The 17415-nt window shown below is 43.5% G+C and overlaps 1 protein-coding gene across 2 annotated transcripts in view; it reads right to left on the bottom strand.

Annotated features, from left to right (window-relative positions):
• The window catches only part of CDH2 (cadherin 2), a 117870-nt gene extending 104567 nt beyond the window's left edge, over positions 1-13303 (bottom strand). Inside the window, exons 1-3 of one of the 2 annotated variants that reach the window (XM_057397678.1) lie at positions 11379-11647; positions 6573-6576; positions 1509-1620 (exon numbers count right to left, since the gene is read on the bottom strand). In XM_057397678.1, the coding sequence (XP_057253661.1) occupies positions 1509-1620; positions 6573-6576; positions 11379-11632 (370 nt within the window). In that variant the 5' untranslated portion in view covers positions 11633-11647. Of the gene's footprint in view, positions 1-1508; positions 1621-6572; positions 6577-11378; positions 11648-12565 lie in introns of those variants that run through there. The other variant, XM_057397677.1, reaches the window with a different exon arrangement.
• Between the last annotated feature and the right edge of the window lie 4112 nt (positions 13304-17415).

A 17415-nucleotide genomic window follows, 5' to 3' on the forward strand; every position in this document is an offset into this window, starting at 1 on the left:
TACCACAGGAGTTCTCAGTGCTGATGGCTACTGCAGGAGTCTATAGGAGAATCATCTATTAACTCCCATCTGGTGAAAAAGCAAGAAAATTCTCTTTCCTTTTTATTATTTTCTCAATTGGCAGAACATTTACTTTAATACACGAATTTCTAAGCTGTACTTTAATAAAAGCGAAGTCTGTGGTGGTAGACTATACTTCCTTGAAAAAGAACAGAAAAAGCTTTAATAACTCAAGTTTAAATACGCTAAAGCTAATCAATTCATCCTGCATTCACGTTTCCATTATACTTCTAAAAAAGCACAAAATAGGTCTGCAAAATATAATTAAGGAGAAGCTGCTACGTACAGCATGTAAAATCAAGACTACAGCTTTTACTTCATTTGTTTTGCAGACTCATTACATTTTTTCATTTAAATGTCTTGATCTGTGTAACCGTATTTGTATGTGAAAGAAACAACAAATTAAATTAAATTAGTACTTATTTAAGATGTATTTGAAACCATCTAAAACTAATGTTCTTAGTTCCACAATTTCCAAATTAGATTAAAAAAAAATACTATAGTAGCAGCTCAGAAAACAGCCAAATTAATGCAAATTTTTTTTTAAATGTTCTATTTCTACAAACTTGTATACTGAAACTTAACTGGCTGGGAAACCCAGGAAAGATTCAGAGCATGTGCTGTGAAAAATAGAGACACAAAAAAGCAACAGAATGAATTCCCAACCTGGACAACCTGCAGGCAGATGATCTGACTGCAGTGCATCCCTGATGACGGCAAGTGTTCGCACTTGCCAAGCACACCACGAGCTTGGGAGCGGCTCATCCTCATCCTGGGCACCATGCCATTCAGCTGCAGGTAGATGCCAGGGTGAGAGAGCAGTGCGCTGCCCTGCCTCTCCTGGCATGGTTCCTTGCAGAGGCCAGCGTTGAGGTCACCAACTGAGGGCTCACTGGCATCCACTCTCTAATGTCGCTGCCTGTTCTGTGTCTTACTTTCCACAGGTGTTTCTCCTCAGGTTGCCAGGAAAAAGCAGTAAGGGAGCTATCTCTGCATTAATAACGAGCGCTAGTACTAGGTGTAAGTGCAGTATTTCTGTGGGAGACGTAATAAAGAACACAGATTTTCTTTACATCCTCATCATTCGTACATAGGGTCTAAGTTTAGACTGGTGACATATGTATTGTCAGTGGGAAGAAGAAACAGCAGTGTGAATACTGGGCTGAGAGTTAGTGGACAATCATGGGAAGGTTCATAACACTCAGTATTTTCAGATTACAGTCAACAGAGGTGCATGTGCTACCACCAATGCCAACGGATTTTCCAAGTCCTATGACAGCAATCAAAAAATAATCACAGAGCAGCTGATGTTATTTTCTGCAAGAGTTTGTGCCCTATTTAAAGGTGAAAATGCTCCAGAGCGATTTAGGGTTACAACTAGAGAAAACTAAAGAAAAATAAAATAAAAAATAAAAAAAAAAAATCAAAGTATGTTTTTCTAATCATACCATTCAGAAGAGGCTGTCCTCCATGTACACTTCTTGACACCACTGCATTGTGAACATCTTCAGGAAATCCAGTCTTGCATGACATATCTTCACAGGTTGCTTTTATCGGTGCCTGAAATGCAAGATGAAATTTATGTAATGCTCACAACCCTCATTCCAGTTGGCACATACTCCATTTTGCTGCTGCCTTGTACAAGCAGCATCTTTGTTTCTGAATGACTGCAATTAGGACCGTGGGGGCAAAGGGTTAATCTTTCTGATAACTGGAATGGAAGGAACAAATCCCACTTGTCTGGTAAGATCTAAATAATACACAACCTTGATTCTTCTGACAACTGAACATTTCCACAAAACCAGCCATCAAGTCTGAAGGGGAATCATAGGGGGAACAAAACCATTCTTTTCTCTGGAAATAAATTTTGCACAAAATCCCACCACCAACTTTTTCATGATCAGATTATTTGAGAGGAACAACTTCAACCACTGATTTAAAACACTTTAGAGTTTTTCTATGTGAGGCTGCACCAGCACAAGTAAACTAAGATAAAATGCTACACTTGAAGTAACTTAACAGAACTTGTATTTGCACTAGCATTCAAACAGATACCATATAAAGCCAAATGTTTCCAATGCAACCTCCTTCTACTTCAAAGGGACATTAAGTTAAAAGGAGACCAGCTCATTATTAAATTTGCACAAGGGAAGAACAGGGCCACTGAAACTTTGTTCTCTCACTTGTTAAGAAAGTTTCCCCTCAAATCACTTTTTCAAAGAGTTTCATAAATGCCTTTCTATTGAGAAATACAATACAGCATTTGGAAACTTGTTTGTTCTGTAATGTTCCATGTTCAGAAGATAATTCTGATAGAGCTCTTTTCCAGGACAGTTTATCACCTAGTTGGAAAAAAAAAAAATTAAAAAAATCACCCAATTTTCTGTGGCAAAGGACCAAGATTTCTTTGCAGGGAGTTGCTTTTGTCTCATTTTAGCGCCACACAAGACAACAGCCCACCTTACATGTGGCTAACTGACCATACACGGCAAAATCCCTTTCATGCTGTACAAGGCGGAGAGGCCAGCTCCCATGCCAGCCTGGGCTGAGATACTTCTGAGAAATTGTGAGAGCCCTCACAGCATCTCAAACACGCCTACACGACAAGTAAAGGCCTATCCATGCGCATACCCAGATGTAGTATATGGTCTTTGACAGCATGAGCAACTATGCTGCTATGTCATACCTAAATCTGATCAAGACTTAAATTAGATTTTCCTTTTTACTTTCCCAGATGGGCTTCCATCAAGTAGACCCACTCAAGGCCATGTAAGCACGTCTGCATACACTTGCCAAAGAAACACTACCGGGAAAAGAAAAACAAAAAAGGGATGGAGAAAGAGGAGATGATGGTGCACGTTTACCATAGTAACCTCAGGGAAAGAGAGCATTAGAACAGAGGTGGGACAGAAGCATGTCAAAGCAGAAGGGCTCCCGCAGGGAAAAGGGATCAGGCAGCAGAAGAGTAATCTCTTCACTGACACACATGGCCAAGCTCAGCATGCCAACCCCTATTAGAATAACTTTATCACTAATACAAGGAGGCATTTATAGCACACTGTATTGAACCAACATGGTCCTAACTAAGCAGCTCAACATGGACACTACCAAAAAAAACAATATTTACTACCTAACTCTCAAGTTAATTCACTATTCAGGTAAGCAGCAGGCAAGAGAACTATCAAATGTTAGGTGAACTTAAACTGTGGTATGGATTTCACTGTGACTTAAATACTACACCAGCATCTCACTTTTGTGCTATTACTTATGTACTTTAAAATATTTATATGGGGATCCTAAAGAGAAAGCAAACATAAAGTAACAGTTTAAGCTACCATGGGACTATGTTACTTGGAACTTGGATCCATAGCTAGGCCCCAACAGTCCACCTGTTGAGTTTTTAAGATAAAAAGATGGCAAATCAAAAATAATTACGATTCCAACTGCCAGTTTCCTCAGCTTTAGAACTCAAATCACAGGTTTGGTAAGGTTTCCGTAATTAGAAAGAAAAACAGTAAGACTCATTTAAATTACTGTACAAAAGGTGACCTCAACACAAACGTGATGGAGAAAAAAAGAAAAAAAAAAAAAAAAAAAAAGAAAGCTTTTCATGGTATCCTTGAAACAAAAAGGTCCTGGGTGGGCAGCTGAGCAGATAGCTGGATTTTTAACAAGTCTGTACTGATATGCCTGGGAATCTTTCAGCCTTTCTAGCAATCTATATGTACTAAACAGCTCTTATAAACTGAAACAATGCTCACTGAAACAAAGGCTGGGAGACATGAATAGAGAGCCTTCTTTATTCTTTCACTTGCATCCATCAATTTTATCCGGAAACAAAAGACTGTACTCTGCTCTCCAAAAACAGCCCTTTGTAAAGATTGTTTGAGAATAAAAACACAAGGAAAAGAAGAATTCAAATTTTCAGCAATTCTTAATCATCCTATGTTAAGCATTTTGAATTAAGTAGAAGCTGTAGCTTCAGACACACTGGGTCATATGAAGTTCAGCCTACGAGTACCACAAGACTTAAACCATTACAACTAAAAGCAGAAGAGGATACTGAAACATTTTTTTCCCCTTATCTGGGGAAAACTAGGAAAGCAAGAGAAGATTATGGGGAACATTACTGTAATTTACAGGATTTTGTGTGATTGGTACAAGACTATTTCAAACCTAAGACAATATTAGTCGTACATTCATCTACACAAGGCCACTACTTAAAAATACCTTATCTTTTAAGGTGAAAAGCAATTACTTCATCTTATACACATATAAAACATACTTAATGGAGTTGCAAAGTGTTGAACAAGCTCAGCACTTGGAACATTCTCCTCTCAAGTACTAACTGACTTTGCTAAAGCAAAATAGGGTTAATACCAAAAAACTGTTCTGCTTTCCTCATCCTTTATGGCTTATTCAGTCATTTTTAACTGCAAAATGAGTTATCAGAATTACTATCTCCAGAGCTAAAGAGCTAACACCAAGTCAAACGTGGTGTCAGACCATGCATATAAACTCAGTACTGTAGATCTCAGCTTAAATGCAATAGGCAAACTGCAATTATGAAGCAACACAATGTAAATTACAGGTCCTCTGTCAAAGTTATTATTCAATCAGTTAGAAGAATTGGCCATTTTTATACACTTATGACAGTTAAGCCTGCAGTTTTCACAGCCTGCTCCTCAGTTACTTTCTAGATATCTATCTAGAAACCTGTGGTTTAATTTCAAGGCTGTATTCCAGCTTAATTCGAAAAAACAACCAATGACCTGTTGAAAAATCTCAACTCCACAATTCTAAAGGATTCATGGTTACGTCTTTTTCTAAACACCACTAGTAATATCTTCCAACAACATGGGCCTCACACACGTGAAAAGATCATAAATTAAAACAAGAATAAAACCAGACAGGATTGCTTCACTAGTGTTGACAGTTCTAGACTAATACCTCTTCCCAATTCCCATACTCTCTAAAAAGTAGCCATATTTAGAATGCGGTTCTGTAAAGAAACATCTGTTTAAAAATGCAAGCTCACCACACAACTGTAGAAGCAATTTTTTATCACAAAATGTATTCTAAAGTTGCAGAATTGGGCTCCTTAAGACAGCTTTCAAATAGGGCTGATCTTTTTCTCTCTGCATATACTGTACACCACTGGAGTTTACTAGCAGCTATTAATCTGAAATATCAAAGTCTCTGCTCTTCCACTGTCTGTATCTGCAGGTACTTCAACATTAGATTTGTTAACACTGATTGTATAAAATGCACAGAAAGTTGCTTCTGAAAGACTGCTTCCTTTTACACTCATTGTAGCTTATTCCTATAGGAGAATAAACCTAGGTAGTAAAATGAGAAATAGAGGGGCATGCATGAGAGAAAATGTCGTACTATACAGTTATAATTGGACATAGTACAGCTGCTGGTTGCCAAGTCCAACCAATTCACAGGGCATTATTGTGCGAAGCTCAAAACAACATCTGACATAATTATATGTATGACAGAGCAGGACAGGGTATTTGAGATCTCCCTCCTTAATAACCAACACTAATTTGCAACTACGACAGTAATATTCAACTTAAGAACAGATCATAGAAACATTAATGACTGTGTTTAAAGACTGGGTGTTTCTTCATTAATTTAAAGGCCAAGATGTTACCCAATGCTCATCTACAACTTGGGTATCCAAGGGAACATTCTATCTACTTTTAGTTTTGTACACATGCATCATCCAACATAGTGGGATATGCTGTATAAGGTGGGTCTTCTTTTATCATGGGTATCTACTTACTGCCATAAGGCTTACAAAAAAAAAATACTCTGCAGGATAACAGACATCTCCAAAATGCTTTAGCTGCTAAACTTGAAAACATTCAGCAATTCTTTCTTAATCTGACTTGCTGCAAAGAGCTGCAACAGTTTATACTCTCATGGTACTCAGTACTGCAGCAAATGCAGTCAAGTACAATTTGTTTTCAACCATAGGTTGCAACTGGAGAAAAAGAAAAATGCCTTTCATTCAAACAATTCTGGAAGCCGAAAGCTTCCAAACTGGGTACCAGGCTATATATCCTCCCAGAGGTCATTCAGTTACACTAGAAAGGGCTTTCACTGTGCCATCTTCACTTCTAATTAGTGCTCTGCTTCATGAACCAGGATAATTTTAGATCAGAAAATCCAGTTTCTTAAGCCAACACTTAAAGCGCTCACTCTCCCCAAATAATAGGATCTGCAATTTTCATGGTACCACCCAGTTTAAAATTGAGTTGCCTTGGACCACTACTGGTTCATCACCAAAGCTTTTTAGATGAAAGTTTCACAAATCATATTCGTACCCTTTTCTCTTAACCCCGAGAGACAATATTCATTTGCCTTATTAGACACGTTGACACTTATTTGGCATACTCCATGTAGCATAAAGCCTAGGCCCAGGCTGGACTACTCTCTTCCCCCAATCAGAGGAACAGGGTTTGCTGCATCTCCCAAGATACACGGTTCTCCAGACAAGCCACAGCTCTCATCAGAGAAGGACATCTTAAGATTTCAACTGCAGTAACAAAACCAAAGGGAATTTCTGCAAGTCACACTTTTTAATATTAAAAAAAAAAAAAAACAAAACCAAACGAACAAGAAAAATAAAATCATCCTTATGTTTGATGATACATTCTCATTTCTTTAAGAGAGGAAATAAAATCTCTGATTTGATAACAGAATCATATAGAGTGGTTTAGGTTGGAAAGGACCTTGAAGATCATCCACTTCCACTTTGAACCCCTGTGCCATTGGCAGGGACACCTTCCACTAGACCTGGTTGCTTCAAGCCCCATCCAACCTGGCCTTGCACATTTCCAGGGATGGGGCACCCACACCTACAGCCTTCAACTTCACCCACACATTGAACATCTCTGCCCAGGAAAACTGCTGTGTACAGGAGGATGCTGCATTTTCCAAAGCCTTGCAAGGCCTATCTGGAAGAACTCTTGGGGGATCACAAAATTTTAACTATGTCTTCAGCTGCTGGGTGATAATTATATGCTAATTATAAGGAATGGAGGAGTCCCTAGAGGACTCTGTTGGTAAAAAATATATATTTTAAATATGTCAAGGAGCGCCTAGAGGATAAATGCGCCTTTTGGAAACACTGTATTTAATTAAATACACAAATACTGACTAAAGCCAAATAGTTTAAGTGACATGTTGAAAAGATTCAGCAGTGATATACCTTCCATCTTGGAAGCTGCTGATCCCACATCTGTCTTCATAAGCCATTTAAAAATAGATATCCTATTTTTCCCTCTTTATTCAGACAGCGCTCCCATGGTCTTTCAGTAAAAACTCCAGCATCAAATCAAATGATGAATCAGAGAGAGATATACCTCTCAAGGTGAACGGCAGCAAAGTCCAACACCCAGGTGAAAAAGGTCCACCTCAGATCACTTACAAACAACGATCACGCTTTGGCAAAACACAAATCTTCCCTAAACTCATCCTGCAGTAAAACAGAACATTTTTTCTCCTATCAAGACTCACGCCTACATATGCTTGGCCAACCCGTAAGTTTCAGTTTTATGACAGATGAGGAGAAGTGCTGTTCTAATTACTACTGCTACTGCAAAAGACGTTACATATTCCTTCTGCTTTCATTACTCTCCACTCCTGGTATGTCTCACTTATGCACAAGTAGTGCCACTGGGTTAGTGGAAGCACACAAGCTATTCAGTAAGGACACTACAGGCTCCTGCTGTGCGTTGTAACAAAAAGCAATTTAAACTAAAAATGCCACGGAACATTACAGGTTGCGTAGCCTTTGGGGAACAGACTCATGTTTTGTACGTGTACATTGTTTGAAATAAATTAAATTCTCACCCTAATGGGAGCGCTGGTGAACTACTGAAACTACTGCAAGTTTTCTAAACTTTTTTTTTCTTTTTTGGTTAACCAAAAAAGCATTTTCAAAAACAGTGAGAGACAGGCAGAGAGTTTAACTGGTAAATGATCCTCTTACTCAGGCAAGAAAAGCTATTCAACAATTCCTGTTCCTACCCACATGACAAAAAGTCCCTTACACAAGACTGCCTGTGTTGAGTAAAAACAACTTTACTCACAGCTTCCTCAAGCTATTTTTAAATATATATACGCACTTCCATCACAGTTATATTATCTTATGCATTACAATGTTCAGTTATTTAAAAAAAAACTAATAAATAAAAATTGACATACAAGTGTCACTGAAACTAAATTGAGACGGAACATGACAGGACAGTGATGTTTCTGGGAGCTCCTCCAATTTTTGGGAGCAAAAAGAAAACTAATAGATGGGAGGTTTTTGAATTATACACTCTTGACTAGATATAGTTAAAAAATACGATCATGTGGGGCAATATTTTAAAAACTGGTATCATAAAAACTATACATTAATCTTTCTAGAACATTACGCTGCATACCTAGGAAGCAGTACTATGCACAAAGAGAGAGCACAGCAGAAGGCTTTCTAGAAAACACAGTGTTTATTAAAAATATGTAAATTGGCAACACATGAGAACATATACCTCATTATATAAGCAGTATATACATTTCTGGGCTTGTTACAGTATCTGCTCACATAATCAGAACTTGTTTAATACACAAAATTATCTCCTGTTTTGTCAACCAATGACTTAATTTTTAAAAATTCATTTTTGACCTTATCTGTCCTAAAATAGGTGTAAAAAGCAGTTAAAGAATATTTTCATAACAGGTATTTAAATAAAATACCCACTTTAATAACTAAAGAAATACTTCTAGTATTTTTTCTTTAGTTCTGCAATTATCTGAATCTTGAGGATGCATCAGTGGTATCAGGATCACTTAGACCAGCCAGACAAGGATTAGAGAGATCTCTGCTGCAATATCCCACCACATTTAACTTTTCAGATATATTCCTTGAAGATAAAGCAAAACTAGGATATAAAGATCTACATCGAAGAAGACTGAGGCACTCATGTAACTGTCCTGTTCTGGGGTTTATACAATGTGTTATAAAATGCATTAAATTCACTGAAAGGAGTTGATGTTGGAGTCCAATTTGTTAAAAAAGAGACACTCTGAATCTCATTTTTTGTGCTTACACAATCACGTATTTACTGTATAACTTAAAAGAGAGTTGTTTTTTTTTTTTTTAGTAATAGTCTAAGACACAGGTGTATGAGAGAGAAGTTGCACTCACAACAGGAGATCTCGCTGCCACTTCTGCACAAAACCACGTTTATATGCTTCACCCCAATTCTGCCAGCGACTGCCTCTGAGGGTGATTACTAGAGGGGGCAGCTGGCAGGAAATGTCACTGCTGGATTCTGAGCAGAGGCAGCTTAACAGGAGTGTCATTTAGGGTAGTAGCTTTATCACCTGGATAGATTCGCTAAGACCTGGAATAAGACCAAAACTGCCTGCAGAGGGTAATAACTTACATCCTCTGTCATCATAATTCAAATTCAAACCAGTCACCTAGGCACAAAAGGCTCCAAAACTGCTTTACTGTTTACTTGTTTCTGATTTAAAAATGGACAACATCCACAGTGTCCCCATCACTTACACATTAAAAAAAAAAGAAATAGATTTACTCCCTTTTTGAGCACTTCATTTCTATTCCTCTTTTCAGTTCGTTTCTAACTAACAGCAGTTTCATTCCTGTAGCTTTGTCACAGGCTTCTTTAACCCTGTTGTCATCCCAGTTCCAAAAACTGCAACTGTTGTTTTGGCCAGAGAAGCAATCCTGGCTCCTTTCATCCTCTCTTCTGTCAGGTTTTTTCACATACTTCTAGACTCACACCGATTTCTTAACCAGCAAAATAAAGTGCAGTTTTCATTTGCTTATGTCTCATGCAGGTTAACATATTGGCAAAAATCTAAAGCCCTATTTCCTGTACCTAAACAGCTCCTACAGATGTGCCTTAAAACCTGCTTCCAGTTACGATCATCCAAATAATTCCATGACAGTTTTCCTACATCACTGGTGAATAACAAAGTGATCAGCAACTCCAGAAAATAAAGGTAGATAGCTCCTTTATGATGTTGCAGAGAAGGAAAACTAAGTAGAAAGGTTCAACATTTCAAAAGAACCCAATACAGAAAACCTACAAACCAAAAGAAGTAGGTATGATGACGGACAAGAAGAAAAGTTAGCACTGCACCAAGCTTGTTAAGGTTCTTCACAGTACACATGAAAGAACAAGGGGGGGGGGGGGGCTTTTAAAATTAAAGTGTTGTTCAGATGCAGGTCCATAAATCTGATTTCATACCCAAGTTCCAATTTTGTTACACACTATTAAAAATCAACCCTAACCTGATTTAATGGATACCCAAACAAGGGGGAAATTGGATTCCCCAACCGTAACGTGCCAGTGACACAGAGTGATACATAAAACCAATATGGCTAGTTCCTCTCCTTAATTCATAGCTTGTACTTCAATTTTAAACCTGCCCTGGGTAGGGAAGGGGGGGGGGGGGGGGGGGGGATGGAAAAAAAGCTTACTGAAGAATTTGTGCTTTAAAGATTTATTGAGATCAGAAGACTAAACAGAACTGGAAGTATGTACAATAAACAACATAAGGACTTGGGGGGGGGGGGGGGTAGGGGGAGAGAAAGAAAAGCTTCACGTATAGATCTGCTAATACACTAGCATTTAGAAAAGAGGGGGCAGGGGGGGTTGGGGTGGGTAATAAACCCAAGTGAAAATTAACCAGTAAACAAGGAAAAAAAAAAAAAAAAAGAACAAAAAAAACAAACCCACCCCAAATGCATCCCCAAGACAACAGCAGCCTGTAAGTGGCACACCGCAAGTTTCTGAGCAGGAGGGTAGCCGCTTTCACATGAATTCGCTCATGCCCAACCGGACACTCCGTGTCACGCCAGCCAGCCCCGTGTTCTCCTAAGACTCAAGGAAAAATCCGCGGCTGCCGTGGAGCAGCGCTTCAGCACCTCGCTCGCTTCAGCAAGTCCTCATGCCCTGAGAGTGGCTCAGGCACTGCGGCGAAGGAGGGCCCGATCGACCGGGGAGCCCGTGAGCGGACGGGGGGTGACAGAAGAGGCGGAAAAGGCGACGGGAGGACGAAAGGACTCCTTCTGACCAAGCCGGACCACCATGGACAGTGGCTGCCGCCCGCCACTTCCCTCTGCCCTGCGCCAGCAGCTCCTGCGGGAGGGCGCCGGGGCCCCTCTAGCGCCCCGTCCCCGCCGCCGGCCTCGCCTCAACCTGCTCCCCCGGCCCGCCAGAAATGCCCCAACCGTAAATACCATTAAGAGGCGATGATCTGCGCCATCTGTCTCTCAGCCTTGCCGCCTTTCCACCCCCGGCGCCGGGCTGGATACGAGCTCAGCGAGCACAAAGCGGGAGGGGAACCTACAGCCACCTTGCCCACCTACCCCCGGCCTCCGCTGGGGGTTCCCTCGGCTCCGAGCTCGCTCCGGACACCCCACGCCGCTCGAGAGGAGCCCAGCCCAACCACTGCCCGGCAGGCACTGCCCTCGCTGCCCCAACCGGGATCCATTTTGTCGTCTTCCCGTCCTCCCCCCGCAGGGTCCCGTCCGTCCCATCTCTCCCCAGCGGCCCCTCGCAGTGGCGCTGGCCGGCAGACCCCTACTTTCTGCACGGAAAGAGACACCCCCCTTTTTCACCGCCAGACCAGGGCGCCTCGGAAGCCGGTGCCCAGTGGTGCCCCGCGTCCCGAGACTGCGCCCCCGGGACCCCGTACGCTCGGAGCAAGCGGAGAGCCCGCCGGGGGGAGGCAGCAGCAGGACTTCAATAATAATAAATTACACACTTCGGAGCCCGAGCCCGTCCCAGTGGAAATTCCCGTTAACGAGGCGGGGGGGGGGGGAAGCCCGGCGCCCAGGCGGAGGCTGACTAAATTCTTTCTGAGAAAGGATTAGCGGGCACGGGAGCAGGCGCGGCGCGGTACGCTGGGCCCCAGCCGCCTCAGGAGGGGCGCGGCGGCTGCTGCTCCTGCCCGGCAGCTGTGGGACCCCTCTGTACGCCGGGAGGATGGATGTCCACCCCGTTCCCCCTACTCCGTTACTTTGTCCCCCGCACTCACTGCGTGGCCGAGATCCCATCCTCCTGCCGGCCGAGTGGATACCGGACAGCCTCCCCATCTCCTCTCGTCCTCCGGCACCTGCCCTCCCAGGAGCTTTAGGGAAACCCGTGTTTCCTCAGCAGCGGCGACGCCGCCGCCACCCCTCCCGCCCCGGGGACCCCCTATCTCCTTCATCCGGCCGTGAGCTCAGCTTCCGCGCCGGGGCTGACCCCGAGCAGGTGGCTCCGAGCGATCGGTCACAAGCCACCCCGGCTGCAGGGGTCGGGAAGGCTGCCGCCTTCCCGGACTCCCTCCCCGAGATCCCCACCTCAGCGGCGGGAGCCCCCTTTTACACTCCTCTCTTCCCCCGGCTCTCCCGCCTTCCCCGGGCATCGGTGCCCGCAAGGGAACAAAGAGACGCAGCCCGGCCCCGCTCCCCGCCGGCGGTGCTTACCTGCTGTAGGGCCGCCAGCAGCATCAGCGCCAGCGGCGGCAGGATCCGCGGCGGCGTTCCCGCTACTCGGCACATGGAGACGAGGAGGGGCGGCGGCAGGGCGGCCCCCAGCAGTTCCGGAGCGCGGCTAGAGCCTGCGGAGCGGGGCGAGGGGAGCAGCGGGGAGGGTCGGGCAGCGGTAGCTGCCGGGAGCTGCGGACGGCGTGTGCCCCGCCTGCCGGAGCCGGCTGCCGCTCTAGCTCATGGGCAGCGATGCAGCGGGGGAAGACAGAGACGGAGAGAGCGAGGGAAGGAGGATGGGTGAAAGTCGGCCCTGGGTCAGGCTGCTTTTCTCTCTGCCAAGCCCTCTCCGCGATGCAGAGAGTGGGCAGGGAGGAGTAAGATGAGGATGGGTGAACAAAAGGCTGGGAGATAAGAAAGAAGTAGTCGCTGCTTCTGCTGCGAGGCCGGTGCAGCGGCTCCCCTCAGCTGTCTGCCTTCCCCACGCGTGAATCAGTGCCCGCCTCGCTCCTCCCGCCGGTGCCCCCCAGCGAGCTCGGGCAGGCGGCTCCTCTCAGCGCCTCAGCCCGGGCACGCCAGCACCGCCGCTGCGCCGGCCCCAGCCCTGCTGCATGCTCGCCCCGCACTTTCTCTCTCCCTCTTTCTCCTCCTCCCTCCACCCCTCCCCCTGCAGGCAAAACCCTCCGCTGAAGCACAATGATAACAATACCCCAGCAGCCTCTGCCTGCCGTGCGCCTAGTGTACGCGCTCGCACGGTGCCTGCCCGCTGCTGGCAGCTCCCCCTCCGCCTCCCGTCGCTCCCTGCCGGCCGCACGGCCAATGGGAAGGGAACGGCAGGGCGAGTGCTGGGGATCGGCGCTGCCCGCGAACAGTAGTGTCCCTGCTGGCTTCCCTGCGAGCCGGCTCTGGGGGATAAATTCCAAATTCCAACCCACCAACTTGGTGTGAAGCAATTGTTTGGGGGGCAAGGAGAGAACTTGCTGGGGATGGAAGGAATGAAGGACAGAGGGATTGCCCCTTCCCCACCGCGCTCGGTAGGGGCCGGCCGGTGCAACGAGAAGCTGCGGAGGGTGGGGGCAGCGGTGCCCATACCGGGGGCTGCGGGGTGCCCCTGCACGGCACCCCGGTGCTGGCGGCTCGGCAAAGTTTCTCTCAGCTGTTACTGCTTAGCGGGTTAACTCCCACAGCCCTTCAGTTTTTCTTCCCCCCTCCTTTTTTTTTCCAAGCTACCTGCTGAATTTTATCCGCAAATGTTTTCAGCAGTTTGGCTGGGGCTGCGGTCCGTGGGTCCAAAAAAATCTCAGCGCGCCTAACGGAACTGGGGAGTGTTGCTGAGCAGAACAGTTACAGAAGCAACTATCAGTGCTGGGTCATTTGCAGAGCTGGCAAATATTTCCTCTCGCCCACAAGTCATTCGGTGAAGTTGTTTTTGTGTCCACACCTCAGAGCTCCCATCCTGGGACATAGTAAAGCAAAAATTTGTAGGCATTGGCCCCTAGACAATCTCATGAAATGTTGATTCAAAACGGTGCGTTATTATTTTAAAGCATCTTACATTTGAACGTGCAAGAAAAATACCTTTTTTTTTTTTTCCTGCTTAAGAAAATAATGCAAAACGCCATGCTCGTGTTTTGAAAGGAAACAGCGGATTTGCTTTTATATTTTATCGGGGAAAGGCGGGGTAAGTACATGTTCGCACGATGCTGATTTCATTAGCTTCGAAATTGAAAATACTGGTCGCTTGAGAGCTGCGATGCAGCTGTTTGTTCAAGTCGGGGGAGAGCAAATAGCGGCGGCGGAGATGCGCGACCACTAGGACCAGGATCGCGCATCCCACCGCCTCCGTGGAGCAGGACAGGGCAGGACAGAACAGAACAGGCTGCGAGCAGGGTGGGCGCCTCCTGCAAGCCTTAAAAGCCAGATGAGACCCAGCCGAGGACAGGCAGCTCCAGCTAGAAAAGCAGCCCCCCACGCATCCCCCCCACTCCTTCCCACACCCGCGTTAAAGCTGAAGCCTATGAAACTGTACTGAAGCCAGTTGTGAAGAACAATAAATGAGGGAAACAAGGTGTGCTAATGAGTTTCTGGATTAAAATTTAGCCTAGGAGGAAAAAAAAATAGACTGAGGGAAAGTAAGTAAGGGCACAGCTGATGTTTATATCCTGTTACAAGGAAGAGTTTGCACCTGACAGAGCATGTGTTCAGTCTCTTTAGCAATTCTAATGCCGTTGCGTGGATTTGCTTATGAAATGGTGACTTTTCCTGAGTAAAAGATTCCTGTTTGCATTTTCAGGTAGGCAGACATAATATTAAAATTTACTTACGATTATACTGCAGCATTTATTCACTCTTACAAGTGTTCTGCAAAATGCGAAGCACACAATATAAACAACTCCAGAAGCCAACTGTCCAATGAGAGTAATTACCTATCATCTAAATGGGACTGGCTCCTCATATCCCTCAACTCATCCATCCCTAAAGGCCTGAAAAAAATAAAAAGCTCTGCAGCATATCTGGAAGGTTACCAGATCTGAGCTCTGGCTGATGCTTCTTACAGTTCTGCTGCTGCCTTTACATTTACTTAGCAGAAATAGTAACACTGGCAGAAAAATTGCTCTTGCCAACATGATTTTACTGAGTCTTTTAGCTTTGAACAAGGTTCTGTCAAGCAGTTGGCTTCCCTTGTTTACATGGTTGTAACTAAAAGTTTCCTCCAGCTTACAGAGTTTCCTAGTTCTAGGTACTGTGATGAAGAGGAGCTAAGAGAGCAGGGGTGGGTTATACCTTTTGAGATATAATTTGCACTGTATCTTGTTGTGGGTGAGAGGCGTACATGTGGGAGAGCAGAGGAGAAACTTGTACATTGCTTCCAGACATGGATGATTCCTCAGGGCTTATGCTATTCATCTGTAGCTTAAGCCCAAGAAAACAGCATGCTTTTTTTATTTTTTTTCTTTTATTTCCCCCCCGAAATATTCTATCATTAAGTAGGCATAGGTGGAGATTCAGTGGTAGAACTGCTACTAGATTGAGATTGCCAACCCTTTTCATGTGTATCATGCAAAAGACAGCAAACAGTGTCAATTCCTGGCCAAGATTTGAACAAGTGATTTAGAACTCAAAGGATTTATCTCATAACTCGGCTACAGATTGCATTTATGAGTGTGTTTTAAGTAGTATAAAAATAATGAACACAGTTCTTGTTCAACCTAGGAGATCTCAAAGGCTTCCAGGAAAAACCTTGTTAAAATTCCATGATTAAGTTGAGGAGAGGATTAGGGTAATTCCCATGTTAGTCATGGAGTTGAACCTCTCTTTCAACTTGTTCAAATTAATTTTCATTTCTCGGGTTCATGAAAATTCTGTAAAAAATGAATGTTTTCAATTTGGAACATGCTAGATTGCTCATGGCTTCAAATATTTTGGAGAAAAAAAAACAAAAAACAAAACACCACCTTTTCCCTTGTGGGTCTATCCTTATATTTAATTTGCCTGGTACTGCTATGACTACTCTCCTCAATTCAAATTATGCAAATTAAGCACCTTACTGACAGTTTAGACCTTGATCTGACAAACATTTATACACATGATCTCGGCAAATGGAGTCACACTGCACAAGGCATACCATTGTTGGTATGTCTATGTATTTACAATATAGAAGGAGACATGTACCAAGCAATAGTACTAAAGGCATACTAGTTTACCCTGTTTCCTTGTATTCTTTATTACATATGAAGAAACATATCTGCTAACACAACAAAACAAAACCAACCAAGAAACACCTAATTAAAGGGTCTGAGGGCATTCAATACTTATTATTGAGTTTTATCACAATAGCGGAAAAAGCAGTGGTTGTTTCTTACTATGCCATGAAGGCTGCACACCCTGTCTGCTAACCCAGATTCCTTGGGATATTCCTTTAACATATAGAAGAGGAATTACCACTAAAAAAAATAAAAATCCAACTTTTTAACACAGTGAGTTTTAACTTGGTCTCTGAGGACTCACTGAGACCCCAGACTTACTTTGTGTAGTTTGTGACAGGCAATAGGGAAAAAACAAATATGTATATTCTATATAGCAATTTCACATATGTAGAATTCCTGGGGTAAGGGAAATTTCTCTGAATTGTAAGTTTTTTAGTCACTGCCAACACATGAAAATGATTGTTTTAGGAAACAGATACTCACGATGGCCAGGAAGAATGCAGTTTTATGTAGCTGGGAAAGAAAAACTGAGTGGAACAGGTACCAAACCAGCTTAAATACTTTAAGAATTGAGATAATTAAAACTTTATTAGTGCTGTTGTCTAATTCAGTAAAATGAGTGTAACCCTTTGAATCCTCTGGTCTGAGCATTTTTTCTAAAATAGTTTTTCATATTGGTCACCTAAGTGAACTAAAAACCCTGTAAGTTCTAATTGTCCTTTTATTTGGGGAAATTACCGGGGGGGGGGGGAGGGTAGTCTTAGCAGTAAGTAATATTTACTTGACTATATCTTGTAATTTGTTAGAGAACTTAACCAAGTTATCCTCATGGGCTTTTCTGGCACTATTGTTACCTAATGTGCATAGCTCTGCATATTTCTTCATCCTGTTTTTCACATCAAAAAAATGCAAGGCATGGAAAGGTAACTACAGCTGCAGCGGTTAGTGGGCTGTTCTGCTCAACTTTGAAAATCAGATGGGTTACGATGGAAGAATGTTGTACAGAGCAGTTCTGGTTTTGTTTTAACAGTCCCTCTGCAACATCAGTCTTTCTCTATTGCTATGTATGTATGTATACATATATATGATTTGTTGGAAAAGGGTTTTTTCCTTTTCCTGAGAGCTAAATCCTATCTGTCACCA

This window comes from Pezoporus wallicus, unplaced genomic scaffold, assembly GCF_028554395.1.
Source record: "Pezoporus wallicus isolate ANWC-B61680 ecotype Strahan unplaced genomic scaffold, APGP_CSIRO_Pwel_v1 contig_227, whole genome shotgun sequence".
Classification (NCBI taxonomy): Eukaryota; Metazoa; Chordata; class Aves; order Psittaciformes; family Psittacidae; genus Pezoporus; species Pezoporus wallicus.